At 46.0% G+C, this 17897-nt stretch overlaps 1 protein-coding gene across 1 annotated transcript; it reads right to left on the bottom strand.

Moving 5' to 3' along the window:
• Positions 1 to 533: 533 nt before the first annotated feature.
• On the bottom strand, positions 534 to 2126 carry LOC123107782 (leucine-rich repeat extensin-like protein 6). Its single transcript, XM_044529701.1, has one exon. The coding sequence runs from the start codon at positions 2058 to 2060 to the stop codon at positions 903 to 905; it is 1158 nt and encodes a 385-aa protein (XP_044385636.1). The 5' UTR covers positions 2061 to 2126; the 3' UTR covers positions 534 to 902.
• Between the last annotated feature and the right edge of the window lie 15771 nt (positions 2127 to 17897).

The raw sequence follows: 17897 nt of genomic DNA, 5'->3' as shown, positions 1-17897 counted from the left end.
TCAAAACAAGTGAGAGGCCATATGGTAGTTTGTGCATTATATAAAAACAATTTGGCATAGGGTGCGATTTCAAGAGTTTGAATTTGCCGCAAGCTTTTTGACATATAATGTAGTCCCACATTCTCAAATATAAGATGTTTTGGATATTTCAATATAGACTACACTGAAATTCATTAAAGAGTAAGTTCAACCACCCCCCCCCCCCCCCCCCCCCCCCCCCCCCTGGCACACACACAAACTTCTTTATATTTTTTACACTAATTACCCCCATTTAACATCTTTTCAACCGGAGTACCCCATTTAGTGAAAGTTTTCTTAGTTTTTACCCCCCTTTTGAAGTTTTTTTTGGTTGTGGATAGTTCCTATAGCGGTTCTTTTGCCGGAAAAAAAGTGTGGACCCATGCAGCACCTGGAAGCGTGTACGAGCTCTATGTTCAAATGGTGACATGTATTATTTGTACAGAAAGAGCAGAGTTTGACACTTAAAAATACAACTATAGAACCCAAAAAAGAAGAAAAGAATGCGCATCGCAAAACAGTCGTAAAGTGACTTTATTGCTCAAATCCTTATTTTAGCCATAGTTTACATGTCACACTTTTGTTTTGAGAGCTACATCAGCTGTGGCACTTATGTGCAGCAACAAAAGGCTAAAAGGGACACCACACTTGCAGTTCAATATTCCTCCTCACCTTACCTTGCACCCACCAAACCCACGCACGCGCGCACCGACGACACAAATTAATAATCGAAACTAACCTGTGCATTAGCGACCACGAATTAATTCGATGATTCTTGATGATCACTGCTCCTAAACCCCACAAATGCAGCTTAGAATTGCCGTACGCGGCGTTGTCATGCGTACGTCGGTACGTAGGGTGCGTCCATGCACGCGGAAAGCCTCTCACGGCGGCGGCAGAATGCAGCCGTCGGCGCCGCAGTGCACCGGCGGGCGGTGCTCGAAGGCGATGCATTGCTCGTGCGACCGCTGGTGCGGCCAGTCGGGGATGCAGTTCATTCGGTCGTCGCGCCGGGGGACGTGGAGGCAGGACACCGGCTCCTCGCAGAAGTAGTTGCCCACGACCGTCAGGTTCTTCAGGTTCGGCAGCAAGCAGATGGTCTCCGGCACCGCGCCGGACAGCATGTTGTACCCCACGTTGATCACCTCCAGGCTCTCCATGTCGCCGATGCTCTCCGGCAGCTCCCCCGCGAACTCGTTGTGGCTGAGGTCCAGCACCTTGAGCTTCTTCAGCTTGCCGATCTCCGGCGGGATGCAGGAGCTGATGCTGGTGTTGAGCAGGATGAGCTCGACCAGCGTGTCGGCCATGTCGCCGATGCTCGGAGGAAGGCAGCCGGCCAGCTTGGTGTTGGCGAGCACGATGACCGACGCCGTGGAGTTGGTCAGGCTCCCCGACGCCAGCGACACGTTGAAGCGGTTGTCGTTGGCGAACAGCGCGTCCAGGCTGAGCTGCCGGCCGAACACCGCGTCCGGGAGCTCGCCGTCGAAGTCGTTGAACCGGAGGTCCAGGTACTTGAGCGACGGCAGAGAGGTGAGGAAGGACGGGAAGGGGCCGGAGAGGAGGTTGTTGCTGACGTCCAGCTCGAAGAGGAGGCGCATATGCTGCATGGACGTCGGCAGCGTGCCGTGGAACCGGTTGGAGTTGAGGTGGAGAACCGCGAGGTCGGCGAGGAGGCCGAGGTGGTCGGTGAGGACGCCGGCGATACGGCCGTGGTTGAGGTCGACGCCTGCGACGGTGAGGATGCACGGGTCGTCCGGCGCGGCGGCGCAGAACACGCCGGTGTAGTTGCACACGAAGGGGCCGCACCAGTCAGCGGTCAGGTTCTTGGGGTCCTCGGTGATGACGTGCTTCCACGCCTGGAAGGCGATGTACGCCGCGTCGAGGCGCTCGTTGAACGGCGAGAGCGGCAGGGACGGCTGCGCCGGCGTCGGGGAGGGGGAAGGGGAGGGGAGAGGTTGGGGGAGACATGGGAGCAGGAGGGAGAGAAGGATGATGTGTTGGAGAGCTCTTGTGGCTGATCTTGGCTTCGAGAGGGGTGACATTTTTGTCTAGATTCTGGGTGCCTAATTATGAGCCTGGGACTTTGGGAGAGAGATGAAATGTGTGTACTGCTGTGGTAGAGTCTTGGATTTTCGGGTGGTTATATATACTGGTTTTTGGGTGAGGGGTTGGAGAAGATGATCACTAGTTTTGCATAGTCATGGATGTTGACTTGATTACATAGTGTTTTTCTTTACATATTTTTAAGGTATCTTATTTCTTTATTCTTTAATTTGTACGTGGATGCCATGCCTATTAAAGGGTTGTTTAGTTAGCATTTGAACACCAAAATACTCCAACAACAGACTTTGCGGGAGAAACTTCCGAGGTATTTATAATCAACCATGACAATACAAAGAACGTCAAAGGTAACAAAAATTGCAAATAGATTCGTCCACCACCTAGTGACGTCACAAGCACGGGAACGAGTCGAAGGCACACCACCGTCGTCGCTCCTCCCTCACCGGAACCGTACAAATCATGTTGTAGTAGACTGTTAGGGAGTCGTAGTGTTAAGGCCCCATGAGACCAGCGCACTAGGTAACAACCAACATCGATGAATAAAGTCGTAGATTGAAAGGATCAAACCTATAAACACTCAAGCAAGCACAAATAAGACTGGATCCAAACATATCCACCAAAGACCAGCACCGATCAAATCCCGTGAGATCCGGCGAGACACACCTTCGCACACTCTCCGATGATGCTAGACGCACCATTGGGGCGGGGATCGGACGTGGGAGGCATTAAAATGCACAATTGCTAAAGTGACTATAGCTCAAGCCTACATGACTTCTTTGAGTCATATTCTTGATAGATATTATCTATATTTATACCTGCATTTTTTTCCTTTGAAAACAACCCAAATCTAGGATCTATTATAAAATTAAAAGAACAAAACACCCAAAACATAATAAAAATTATATCGAGGTCTCTGAACTATCAAGCGATCATTATCGTCACCAGAACAAGCCACCGGCATGTGGTTGTTGTCGTTCCCCTACCGAAGCCGGCCTAACCTTGTCGATGACAACCGGGAAGTCTTTGTGCACGTGCCCCTAAGAACCAGCGCCCTGAAGCTATAGTCATCATTGCTGAACTCTTGAATCGATCTAAATGGTTTGGCATCATCTCTCGTCGTCCTGCATGCACGGTGAGAAACCCTAACCTCTCGTCCTAAGGAGACAGGAAGAATCTATATCGGAGCTTCGTCAACTCCTTCTCGAGCGATGAACTCGAGGAGGATTGGAGCTCAAAGATGAAGAGCCATCATCTACCCGAGTGACGCCCCTTCAGAGACCAAAAAACTCTCAACTTGAACTACTAGCCGGAGTAGAGGCACCAAGATTACTCGTCGCGACCGTCCACCAAAGCGGGGGCAAAGGGGAGGTGAATCCGGGGGCAAAGGGCAAGTTTTTTTCGCCCTAGTGATCGCTTTCGCAAGGACACATATGTTGTTTCTTATATATGGCTATATTTACATCTGCATTCAACTCTACAAGATGAGTGATACATGTGTGTATTACTACGTTGCCACTCATCCACCTTATATTTTTAACTGTGGATACCCAAGAGCGGTAGGAAACAGAGAAAATGATTGTGAGCATGCAAGTCTACGGTTTTGCTATTTCTGAGGCGACTGTTGAATACATATTGTAAAGTCAAGTGTAAGAATTGTGATTCCTGTAAATACAAAGCAGTGTGAAGATCATCATCGCACGACTATGAATGTCGATTGGGAAAGAACTATTTCTAAGCCGATTGAGAATAGTTGGTCACAAGTATTCATTACTTGCATAAGATTAGTTGTAGACAAATACCCTCTCTGTCCAAAATAAGTGTCGCCGATTTAATATAAAGTGGACGGACGGGGTAGTGGTATTTGGTGGGTAATGCTAGGTGATGTTTTAATATGAACATGCATGCTGAAGCTTAAATTACACTCACGAAATCTTTTTTGAAGAGCTAGATGGTATATTTTTATTTGGTCAATTTTAATAATGATAGCTATGGGCCTATGGGGCATCATGTCAACACCATGTAGATACGTCATCCTAGCTTGGACTAAAACATCTCATCGTTTACACTACTCCGCGGCCACCGGCCCTTCCTGAGCTCCGAGTCGTGCTCATCGCCATAGCCTTACCAGCTATGTCCCTATGTGTGGTGGCATCATGTCAGCACCGTGTTCCAGTCCCTACCCTCGCCGCTACGTTTTCTCAGCCTGACATTCTTTTTCTGTTGACTCCTGCTGCTAGATTTGCCGCCGGCCTTCTACTTGGTCATCTCTGCTGTCATATCCTCTTGCTAGTCATTGGTGACCTACGGTTGTGTTGGTCCATTCGCGGCTCTCTTCTCGCAACAGTGGTAGGTTCATAACTAATAGGATGGCTGCTCAAACTTGCAAAAAAAAAAAAAAAAAAAAACAACCAGTGCAATCCCCAAAACTAAAGGGTTTGCATATCAAAGTCGACAACATCTTCATATTTAAGAGAAATTACATAATAATCAAGAAAAGAACAATTTGATGTGACAAGAAATCATGTCTGTTCAAAACATGGTTCAAAAATTGTTGCAGACAGAAGGCTAGCCTCAGATAAATGATACTAGTGTCATTTGTAGCCCTATTCAACTTTGAGTTCGTTTTACCTTTCAACCGTGTAATAAGGGATTTTACGGAAATTGCTCTGAGCTCCGTGGAGCCCGGGTTTTGAAAAATAAAAAGCTGTTTTTTAGGTTAGTTTTTTTTAAATACACACATACCTACGGATGTATACAACTTGTCTATAAAGTTTCATGGTGAAATACCTTTTTATGCAAGCTACACAAAATAATAAAAAAATCATGTATCCAGCATATTAACTATTCGCTATACCAATATATGATTTTGTTTTTTTGGCTCACATCAAAATGTATTTCATGATGAAATCTTACACACATCAAAATGTTTTTAAAGTTTCAACTCTGAAACTTGATATGAGCGACGGAGAAAATCATAAATTTCAGATGCAAAATCATAAGTTGCAAAGATTAAAACTTAAAACATGTGCAGGATCCAACTACTTTGTGGATCACAAGGCGGTCGGATGGTCTAGAAGGGCGAGGTAGGTGTGCGCCCCTGCACCTGCGTGCCCCTGCGAACTTACGTCACAACATCAAGTTAGCTAAAAGCAACCATAGTTTGTGAATCTGTGATGTATGCAACAAACAAATATCTTATCTTGTCTGCCTATCAGCATACGTGGCTTAGATGAATGCTTGGCCACTGATTTCTTGCCAAAAAAAAGTCCCCGCTCCTGCAATCAGGATTAACACAAATTAAAGGTCTAACGAATTCTCAGTTAGTACATCAACTTGCAATTTCTCTTGATTCATGCATACCAAACGGGCCCTCGACACTCTTTGGTGCAATGATATTATAGAGTTTTCCGTACCTAGTATGGCCATTATTTATGCTGCAAAACTTTTGGAGATCGACCCATGAATAAGTGCTTGTACACTAGGACAATACATTTATTTGATTGCAACACTAGCTAGGACAACCGATTCTAGCAGCACTAGGCACAAAAAAGAGGGATTCAGGTGAGAGGTCATATGGCTCCGGTCTCCATCCCTATTAAGATCACGGTGAGGTCAGGCTTAAGCTTCACAGTGCGCTAGCTATAGCTAGAGGCCGAGGTAGGGTTCATGCGCCGTCTCATCCCTGGCTGGTGTAATTCTCACGCATATGGTGCGAGCAATCACCACAAGATTTTTAGAAGATATTTAGGTGGGAGACACACTGCTAAGCCATCAATACCGTTTTTGTATAATATACTCCTTATATCAAGGAACGGAGGGAGATATTGTCCAATGCAAATATGTTTTCAACGGGGTAATAAGGGTTTGATGGTGTGCATCATAATGATGTTGGGCCAAAGGTTTTAACCTCCAGTTAAAAAAATGCATGCTGATTTGGTAGATGAGGGCAAACTTTTTCATAGAGAATACATTTAGGAAATAAAGTTTGTGTCGAAGAGTGGTCTTTTCGGAAGACAACTTGGCAAATCACATATGGTAAGGGAGTAAGAAGTGCTGCTATTGTGATGAGATGAAACAACAACATTTATTCCCGTCTTTCATTTCGCCACCCTGATTTGATGCACTACACATGTGGTTTATAATTTACCTTTGCTTACAAGAATTGAGAATATGTTCGGCAACTAGTTAGCCGGGATTGACCCGAAGCTCAAGTGGGGGTGTACGCCCTTTGTTGGGCAATTTAGAATTGCGACAATAATTTTATTTTTAACATGATTAAATTTTCCAATGTTTTTACAAGTTATCCACAAGGTTACACACTAGATCCGTACATGGTGCTTTCTTCAACGAATGAAGGCATGGAAATCATTAATTTCTACTCCCTCTGTTTCGAATTACTTGTCGCAGGTATGGATGTATCTAGATGTATTTTAGTTCTAGATACATCCATTTCTACGACGAGTAATTTGGAACGGAGGGAGTAGATGCTACCGCTTGAAGATAGTTGTGCGGACCAGACTCAACCAATTTGGTTCTATTAATAATATGATTAATGAAAATAAGTGTCTCGTGTAGCTTTTCTTGCATTTTGGTTGTCTTAGCATTGCTCTACTATTGGATATACTTGATTTCATGATGTACTTGGCACTTGTTAATAAGAGATGGTTATGTGGCTTAATAAATATAGACGCCAGAGGTGTTCTCGCTTTTCAAGAAAAAATATGGTGCGTGCAAGAGTTAAACTATATAATTCCCGTGATGATTACAGACATTTTTGCAGTCAAATATTCTACAATCAGCTAAATGTAATGTACTCATACCTTCCTCACAAAAATATTTAAGAAAAGTACTTAACTTTTTGTTGATAAACAACACACTAATGAATTCTATTTTTCCAAAAAGGGCGATCAATCCTCAACCTCTGCATTGGTTAATGCACACAACCATATCTTATTAATTATTGAACAATGCCAATTAAAGCTCATCGTCGGTCCACAAACCCGAGGCCATCCACAAAAGGATCAGCCTCACGAAAGTATCTCCACAAACCTACCAGGAGAAAGGGTGGCAATAGCAACCCCCTTTGCATCACCGTCCCGGGAGCCACCAAGATAGGAGAAGGGGGGCGACGGTCAATCATCAACTCTCGATATGTATATTGATCAATTGACCACTATGACAAGTGACTGAATAACAAACAAATACACTACTTTAGACAAAGCTTCGAGGAATGGATCATCGCACGCACGCTAATGTTGATGGGTCCAACCAAGAGTTGGACTTGGGATTTTCATCCTGCAGCTGAGCTTCAAGTGAACACCTTCAACAAAGGCAAGACACATGCACGTCGACATTGCCTGATCAAGTAGAAGAGGCGAGATCACAGGTTTTTAGTCCGAGCATGTACATACATGTCATCGAAGGTGTCACTGCTAGCAACCATTCTACCATCTAATGATAATGTAACACCCTCGATGCGACTATATCTCCCACATGTCGAAGCACGACTTACAGGCATAACTGCATTGAAAGCAATGTCGCAAGTGAGGTAATCTTCACACAACCCATGTAATACATAAGGAAAAGAGATACATAGTTGGCTTACAATCGCCACTTCACACAAATACATGAATAAAGCATTACAACATCCAAATACAATCAAGGTCCGACTACGGAACCAAAATAAAAGAAGGCTACCCCAAATGCTACACAGATCCCCGATCGTCCCGACTGGGCTCCACTACTGATCAACTAGAAGGAAACAACATAAATGACAAGATCTTCATCGAGCTCCTCCTTGAGCTTGGTTGTGTCAACTGCACGGTATCATCAACACCTGCAAACTGGTTTTGGAAGTATCTGTGAGTCACGGGGACTCAGCAATCTTACACCCTCGCAATCAAGACTATTTAAGCTTATAGGTAGGGTAAAAGGTATGAGGTGGAGCTGCAGCAGGCGACTAGCATATTTGGTGGCTAACCTATATGCAAAAGAGAGCGAGAAGAGAAGGCAAAGCACGTTCGAGAAATCTATGATCAAAAAGTGATCCTAGAACAACCTACGTCAAGCATTACTCCAACACCGTGTTCACTTCCCGGACCCCGCCGAGAAGAGACCATCACGGTTACACATGCGGTTGATGTATTTTAATTAAGGTCAACTTCAGGTTTTCTACAACCGGACATTAACAAATTCCCATCTGCCCATAACCGCGGGCACAGCTTTCGAAAGTTCAAAACCCTGCAGGGGTGTCCCAACTTAGCCCATCACAAGCTCTCACGGTCAACGAAGGATATTCCTTCTAGCGGGAAGACCCGATCAGGCTCGGAATCCCGGTTACAAGACATTTCGAAATGGTAAAATAAGACCAGCAAAGCCACCCAGATGTGCCGACAAATCCCAATAGGAGCTGCACATATCTCGTTCTTAGGGCACACCGGATGAGCAAGACGTCGGGTGGGCCAGCCCAGAGTTGCCCCTGGTAGCCTCGGACATCGCTCAGTTGGACCAACACTTAGAGAAGCACAGGCCCGGGGGGGTTAAAATAAGATGACCCTTGAGTCTGCAGAACCCAAGGGAAAAAAGGCTAGGTGGCGAATGGTAAAACCAATGTTGGGCCTTGCTGGAGGAGTTTTATTCAAGGCGAACTGTCAAGGGGTTCCCATTATAACCCAACCGCGTAAGGAACGCAAAATCCGGGAACACAACACCGATATGATGGAAACTAGGGCGGCAAGAGTGGAACAAAACACCAGGCATAAGGCCGAGCCTTCCACCCTTTACCAAGCATATAGATGCATTAATTAAATAAGAGATATTGTGATATCCCAACAAGTAAACAATGTTCCAACAAGGAACGATCTCCATGTCCCAACAAGGAACAAACTTCAATCTTCACCTGCAACTAACAACACTATAAGAGGGGCTGAGCAAAGCGGTAACATAGCCAAACAATGGTTTGCTAGGACAAGGTGGGTTAGAGACTTGGTTCAACAATATGGGAGGCATGATAAGCAAGTGGTAGGTATCATAGCATAGGCATAGCAAAAGAGCGAGCAACTAGCAAGTAAAGATAGAAGTGATTTCGAGGGTATGGTCATCTTGCCTGAAATCCCGCAAGGAAGAAGAACGAGTCCATGAAGAAGACAAACGGACGTAGTCGAACGGGTCCTCACAATCACGACGTTACCGGAATCAACCCGAAGAAGCAACACCGGAAAGAAGCACACAACATAGTAAACAACCAACACATGGACATGGTATGATATGCGGGATGCGGTATGCGATGCATATGCATGATTTGAAAAGAAATGATTGGACCTGGCCTCAACTTGGAAATCCAAGAGTGACACTGGAAATGTGAGGTGATTTCGGTTGAAATCGATATAAAGATCACCAGAATCGGATGCACGGTTTGGAAATGGCAAGCAAAACAAATAGGACACCGGTCTGCGATAAACAGCAAGTAGCTATCTAAATGCATCAAGATAATTATGCTACAACACTCAAACATGGCAACAAGATACATGGCAGGGATCCACTCCTGATGCTTGACAAAAGATGAACACTGAGCTACGGCTAAAACACTCATTAACAGGTTCAAACAAGCATGGCAAAAGTGCAAATGATAACAGGTTTCAGACTTGGTGAAATTAACACAAGTCTGGAATTTATCATCAGGAAGCACACTTCAGAGCATGAAAACTACATGCTACAGGAACTTAACATGGCAAAGCAAGGCATGGCATGGAGCTACTCAAAACACTTAACAAAAGTCCCTTAGTGACCTTGAGCCAAAAGGGATCAGAAAATACAATTGTAAGCATGTGAACATAGCAAAAACATAAACAGATCTCAGACTTAGTGAAAAACTGGAGCATGCAAATCAGTTAACGAGTAGGCATATTTACGAGCTCGATGCACTCACTACAGAGCATGGCATGACAAACTAAGCATACACCCATCAAGAATACATGGCATAGAAGCTAGACATGGCAAGAACAACAACATAGCATGCACGGATCAATAGCAACAACCTCGGTAAAATCGCTAATCATGTCAACAATCTTCCAGGATTCATGAAATAGCAAAAGTAGAGCTCGATTGACTCAAGCTAGGGTGCTCCATAAATGCAAACAAAGACAAGGGTGGATAGAGCACCACCATTTTAACAAATCATCCTTACTGATCATCTTCAAAAAAGGCACGGATCACTAGGAAACAACATGAACATATGGCATAACGACAAAATCAGGACAAGGACTTAGTGAAATTCTAAGTCCCTGAAATCAGCATTACTGATTAAGCTACTTTGAAAGCTTGTCCTAGTCACCACAATTATCACAAAAATACATGGAAGCACCTCTGTAAAGATGGCATGGCATATAACAAAACTCATGTAGAGCTCAGGAGCATAGCATGCACACATTAATCATGGCAAAAATGACAAATATCTATTTGATGAAACAGATCTGACAAGTTTATCACATAGCCCTCTTCCAACAGCATTTCGGGTATCAAGATGAGCTCAAATGAAAATGATGCAATGAGAAGAAATAATGTACTCGTCGAGACGAACATTTTGATATGCTACACGCATGAATCGGAGCTACGGATGCAGAGTTACGACATGATGAAAATTGCCAAAATAAATAGGGTTTCGAGAGGAAAGTCAACCCTCGAGTCCAGATCTGGATCTGGTGCGGGTACTGTAGCGGTGCGGCGCCCGAGGTTCGCTGGAGTCGCCTGTTCGCCGGAGTTCATCGCGGGAGATGAAGGAGGAGGCCGGAGCGGCACCGGCGTGGCGGGAGGCGGCGCTGCACGCGGCGCCCGAGGACGTGGGTCGAAGCGGCGGGCGTTGGAGGAGGCGGCGGCTCCTGGCACGGTCGCCGGCGAGGCAGGCCACGGCGGCCGGAGCAAAAGGCGGCGAAGGGCGGAGCGCGCGGCCAGCGGGCGCGGGCGGGCGGCGCCGGGCGTGGTGACGACCAGGCGTTGGGCGACGGCGGTTCGGGCCCCGCGGGCCGGATCTGGGCCGCGCGGGCCCGCGGCGGCGTGCGGTGGAAAACTATGGCGGCGAGGACAGGTGGCGGAGCCTGGTTCGTCGGAGGCGGAGGCGGACGTTGTTCGGCCGGAAATGGACACGTCCGGCCAGCTGAGAGGAGATTTTTAGGGTTTCGGGGAAAAGATCCGAGATTTGGAAAGGGGGGCTAGTTTTTGTTGGAAATATGCCCTAGAGGCAATAATAAAAGTATTATTATATTTCAATGTTCATGATAAATGTCTTTTATTCATGCTATAACTGTATTATCCGGAAATCGTAATACACGTGTGAATACTTAGACCACAATATGTCCCTGGTGAGCCTCTAGTTGACCAGCTCATTGTGATCAACAGATAGTCATGGTTTCCTGACTATGGACATTGGATGTCATTGATAACGGGATCACATCATTAGGAGAATGATGTGATGGACAAGACCCAATCCTAAGCATAGCATAAAAGATCGTGTAGTTCGTTTTGCTAGAGCTTTGCCAATGTCAAGTATCTCTTCCTTAGACCATGAGATCGTGTAACTCCCGGATACCGTAAGAATGCCTTGGGTGTATCAAACGTCACAACGTAACTGGGTGACTATAAAGGTGCATTACAGGTATCTCCGAAAGTAGCTATTGGGTTGACATGGATCGAGACTGGGATTTGTCACTCCGTATGACGAAGAGGTATCACTGGGCCCACTCGGTAATGCATCATCATTATGAGCTCAATGTGACCAAGGTGTTGGACACGGGATCATGCATTGCGGTATGAGTAAAGTGACTTGCCGGTAACGAGACTGAACAAGGTATTGGGATACCGACGATCGAGTCTCGGGCAAGTAACGTACCGATTGACAAAGGGAATTGTATACAGGGTTTGATCGAATCCTCGACATAGTGGTTCATCCGATGACAACATCGAGGAGCATGTGGGAGCCATCATGGGTATCCAGATCCCGCTGTTGGTTATTGGCCTGAGAGCGTCTCGGTCATGTCTGCATGTCTCCCGAACCCGTAGGGTCTACACACTTAAGGTTCGGTGACGCTAGGGTTATTAGGAAGACTAGTATGTGACTACCGTATGTTGTTCGGAGTCCCGGATGGGATCCTGGACGTCACGAGGAGATCCGGAAGGGTCTGGAGGTAAAGATTTATATATGGGAAGTTGTCAAACGGACACCGGGAAGTTTCGGGGTCATACCGGTAGTGTACCGGGGCCACCGGAAGGGTTCCGGGGGTCCACCGGGAGGGGCCACCCCTCCCGGGGGGCCACATGGGCTGCGTGGGGCAGGGAGCCAGCCCCTGGTGGGCTGGCCGCACCCCCCTCCCTTGGGCCCATGCGCCTAGGGTTGAGGGGAACCCTAGAGAGGGCGCCCCCCTTGACTTGGGGGGCAAGCCACCCTCTCCCCCTCTCCCCTTGGCCGCCGCACCCCCCTAGATGGGTTCTAGGGGGCCGGCCCCCTTATCCCTTCCCCCTATAAATAGAGGGGTGAGGGGAGGGCAGCCGCACCATCCTCCAAGGCGCAGCCCTCCCCACCCCAACACCTCTCCTCCTCCGTTGTGTGCTCGGCGAAGCCCTGTCGGAGTACTGCCTCTCCACCATCACCACGCCGTCGTGCTGCCGGTGGAGCTGTCTTCCTCAACCTCTCCTTCCCTTTGTTGGATCAAGAAGGAGGAGACGTCTCCCGTCCCGTACGTGTGTTGAACGCGGAGGTGCTGTCCGTTCAGCACTTGGTCATCGGTGATTCGAATCACGTCGAGTACGACTACATCATCACCTTGCAAGCTTCCGCACGCGATCTACAAGTGGTATGTAGATGCAAACTCTCTCCCTTGACTCGTTGCTTAGATGAACTCATAGATGGATCTTGGTGAAACCGTAGGAAAAATTTTAATTTTCTGCAACGTTCCCCAACAGTGGCATCATGAGCTAGGTCTATGCGTAGTTCTCTAATGCACGAGTAGAACACAATTTGTTGTGGGCGTGGATTTTGTCATCTTACTTGCCTCTACTAGTCTTTTCTTGCTCAACGGTATTGTGGGATGAAGCGGCCCGGACCAACCTTACACGTACGCTTACGTGAGACCGGTTCCACCGACTGACATGCACTAGTTGCATAAGGTGGCTGGCGGGTGTCTGTCTCTCCCACTTTAGTTGGAGCGGAATCGATGAACAGGGCCCTTATGAAGGGTAAATAGAAGTTGACAAAATCACGTTGTGGTGAATCGTAGGTAAGAAAACGTTCTTGCTAGAACCCAATTGCAGCCACGTAAAAGATGCAACAACAATTAGAGGACGTCTAACTTGTTTTTGCAGTGATTGATCATGTGATGTGATATGGCCAGAAGTTGTGATGAATGATGAATTGTGATGTATGAGATCATGTTCTTTGTAATAGGATTCACGACTTGCATGTCGATGAGTATGACAACCGGCAGGAGCCATAGGAGTTGTCATTATTTTTTGTATGACCTGCGTGTCATTGATTAACGCCATGTAAACTACTTTACTTTGTTGCTAAACGTTAGTCATAGAAGTAGAAGTAGTCGTTGGCATGACAACTTCATGAAGACACGATGATGGAGATCATGATGATGGAGATCATGGTGTCAAGCCGGTGACAAGATGATCATGGAGCCCCGAAGATGAAGATCAATGGAGCTATATGATATTGGCCATATCATGTCACAACTATATAATTGCATGTGATGTTTATTATGTATTATGCATCTTGTTTACTTAGGACGACGGTAGTAAATAAGATGATCCCTTATAAAATTTCAAGAAGTGTTCTCCCCTAACTGTGCACCGTTGCTACAGTTCGTCGCTTCTAAGCACCACGTGATGATCGGGTGTGATGGATTCTTACGTTCACATACAACGGGTGTAAGACAGTTTTACACAGCGAAAACACTTAGGGTTAACTTGACGAGCCTAGCATGTGCAGACATGGCCTCGGAACACGGAGACCGAAAGGTCGAACACGAATCGTATAGAAGATACGATCAACATGAGAATGTTCACCGACGATGACTAGTCCGTCTCACGTGATGATCGGACACGGGCTAGTTGACTCGGATCGTGTAACACTTAGATGACTAGAGGGATGTCTAATCTAAGTGGGAGTTCATAATTTGATTAGAACTTTATTATCATGAACTTAGTCTAAAACCTTTGCAAATATGTCTTGTAGATCAATGGCCAACGCTAATGTCAACATGAACTTCAACGCGTTCCTAGAGAAAACCAAGCTGAAAGATGATGGCAGCAACTATACGGACTGGGTCCGGAACCTGAGGATCATCCTCATAGCTGCCAGGAAACAATATGTCCTAGAAGGACCGCTAGGTGACGCTCCCGTCCCCGAGAACCAAGACATTATGAATGCTTGGCAAGCTCGCGCTGATGATTACTCCCTCGTTCAGTGTGGCATGCTTTACAGCTTAGAACCGGGGCTCCAAAAACGTTTTGAGCACCACGAAGCATATGAGATGTTCGAAGAGCTGAAACTAGTTTTTCAAGCTCATGCCCGGGTCGAGAGATATGATGTCTCCGACAAGTTCTACAGTTGTAAGATGGAGGAAAACAGTTCTGTCAGTGAGCACATCCTAAAGATGTCTGGGTTGCACAACCGTATGACCCAGCTGAACATTAACCTCCCAGATGAGGCGGTCATTGACAGAATCCTCCAGTCGCTCCCACCAAGCTACAAGAGCTTTGTGATGAACTACAACATGCAGGGGATGGAAAAGACCATTCCTGAAGTGTTCTCGATGCTGAAGTCAGCAGAGGCTGAAATCAAGAAAGAACATCAAGTGTTGATGGTCAATAAGACCACTAAGTTCAAAAAGGGCAAGGGTAAGAAGAACTTCAAGAAGGACGGCAAAGATGTTGCCACGCCTGGTAAACCAGTTACCGGGAAGAAGTCAAAGAATGGACCCAAACCTGAGACTGAGTGCTTTTATTGCAAGGGGAAGGGTCACTCGAAGCGGAACTGCCCCAAATACTTAGCGGATAAGAAGGCCGGCAACACCAAAGGTATATTTGATATACATGTGATTGATGTGTACCTTACCAGTACTCGTAGTAACTCCTGGGTATTTGATACCGGTGCCGTTGCTCATATTTGTAACTCACAGCAGGAGCTGCGGAATAAACGGAGACTGGCGAAGGACGAGGTGACGATGCGCGTCGGGAATGGTTCCAGAGTTGATGTGATCGCCGTCGGCACGCTGCCTCTACATTTACCTACGGGATTAGTTTTGAACCTTAATAATTGTTATTTAGTGCCAAGTTTGAGCATGAACATTGTATCTGGATCTCGTTTAATACGAGATGGCTACTCATTTAAGTCTGAGAATAATGGTTGTTCGATTTATATGAGAGATATGTTTTATGGTCATGCTCCGATGGTCAATGGTTTATTCTTAATGAATCTCGAGCGTAATATTACACATGTTCATAGTGTAGATGCCAAAAGATTTAAAGTTGATAACGATAGTCCCACATACTTGTGGCACTGCCGCCTTGGTCACATTGGTGTCAAGCGCATGAAGAAGCTCCATGCCGATGGACTTTTGGAGTCTCTTGATTATGAATCATTTGACACATGCGAACCATGCCTTTTGGGCAAGATGACCAAGACTCCGTTCTCCGGAACAATGGAGCGAGCAACCAACTTGTTGGAAATCATACATACCGATGTGTGCGGTCCAATGAGCGTTGAGGCTCGCGGAGGATATCGTTATGTTCTCACTCTCACTGATGACTTAAGTAGATATGGGTATGTCTACTTAATGAAACACAAGTCTAAGACCTTTGAAAAGTTCAAGGAATTTCAGAATGAGGTGGAGAATCAACGTGACCGAAAGATAAAGTTCCTACGATCAGATCGTGGAGGAGAATATTTAAGTCACGAATTTGGCACACACTTAAGGAAATGTGGAATCGTTTCACAACTCACGCCGCCTGGAACACCTCAACAAAACGGTGTGTCCGAACGTCGTAATCGCACTCTATTGGATATGGTGCGGTCTATGATGTCTCTTACCGATTTACCGCTATCATTTTGGGGATACGCTCTAGAGACAGCTACATTCACTTTAAATAGGGCACCGTCTAAATCCGTTGAGACGACACCGTATGAATTATGGTTTGGAAAGAAACCAAAGTTGTCGTTTCTAAAAGTTTGGGGATGCGATGCTTATGTCAAGAAACTTCAACCTGAAAAGCTCGAACCCAAGTCGGAAAAATGCGTCTTCATAGGATACCCTAAGGAAACTGTCGGGTATACCTTCTACTTAAGATCCGAAGGCAAGATCTTTGTTGCCAAGAACGGATGCTTTCTGGAAAAAGAGTTTCTCTCGAAAGAAGTAAGTGGGAGGAAAGTAGAACTCGATGAAGTACTGCCTCTTGAGCGGGAAAGTGGCGCAGCGCAGGAAACCGTTCCTGTGATGCCCACTCCAACTGAAGAGGAAAACAATGATGATGATCAAGGTACTTCGGATCAAGTTACTGCTGAACTTCGTAGGTCCACGAGGACACGTTCCGCACCAGAGTGGTACGGCAACCCTGTCCTGGAAATCATGTTGTTAGACAACGGTGAACCTTCGAACTATGAAGAAGCGATGGCGGGCCCAGATTCCAACAAATGGCTTGAAGCCATGAAATCCGAGATAGAATCCATGTACGAAAATAAAGTATGGACTTTGACAGACTTGCCCGATGATCGGCGAGCGATAGAAAACAAATGGATCTTTAAGAAGAAGACGGACGCGGATGGTAATGTCACCATCCATAAAGCTCGACTTGTCGCTAAGGGTTATCGACAAGTTCAAGGGATTGACTACGACGAGACATTCTCTCCCGTAGCGAAGCTAAAGTCCGTCCGAATCATGTTAGCAATTGCCGCATACTATGATTATGAGATATGGCAGATGGACGTCAAAACGGCATTCCTTAACGGGCATCTTAAGGAAGAGCTGTATATGATGCAGCCGGAAGGTTTTGTCGATCCTAAGAACGCTAACAAAGTGTGCAAGCTCCAGCGATCCATTTATGGACTGGTGCAAGCATCTCAGAGTTGGAACATTCGCTTTGATGAGATGATCAAAGCGTTTGGGTTTATGCAGACTTATGGAGAAGCCTGCGTTTACAAGAAAGTGAGTGGGAGCTCTGTAGCATTTCTCATATTATATGTAGATGACATACTCTTGATGGGAAATAATATAGAATTTCTGGACAGCATTAAGGCCTACTTGAATAAGTGTTTTTCAATGAAGGACCTTGGAGAAGCTGCTTATATATTAGGCATCAAGATCTATAGAGATAGATCGAGACGCCTCATAGGTCTTTCACAAAGCACATACCTTGACAAGGTTTTGAAGAAATTCAAAATGGATCAGTCCAAGAAGGGGTTCTTGCCTATGTTACAAGGTGTGAGACTGAGCTCGGCTCAGTCACCGACCACGGCAAAAGATAAAGAAGAGATGAGTGTCATCCCCTATGCTTCAGCCATAGGATCTATTATGTATGCCATGCTGTGTACCAGACCCGATGTAAACCTTGCCGTAAGTTTGGTAGCAAGATACCAAAGTAATCCCGGCATGGAACACTGGACAGCGGTCAAGAATATCCTGAAGTACCTGAAAAGGACGAAGGACATGTTTCTCGTTTATGGAGGAGACGAAGAGCTCGTCGTAAAGGGTTACGTCGACGCTAGCTTCGACTCGGATCTGGATGACTCAAAGTCACAAACCGGATACATGTATATGTTGAATGGT

This window comes from Triticum aestivum, chromosome 5A (genome assembly GCF_018294505.1).
Source record: "Triticum aestivum cultivar Chinese Spring chromosome 5A, IWGSC CS RefSeq v2.1, whole genome shotgun sequence".
NCBI classification, from domain to species: domain Eukaryota; kingdom Viridiplantae; phylum Streptophyta; class Magnoliopsida; order Poales; family Poaceae; genus Triticum; species Triticum aestivum.
Note: the sequence above shows the minus strand (reverse complement) of the source record. Positions and strands in the feature narration are given on the sequence as shown.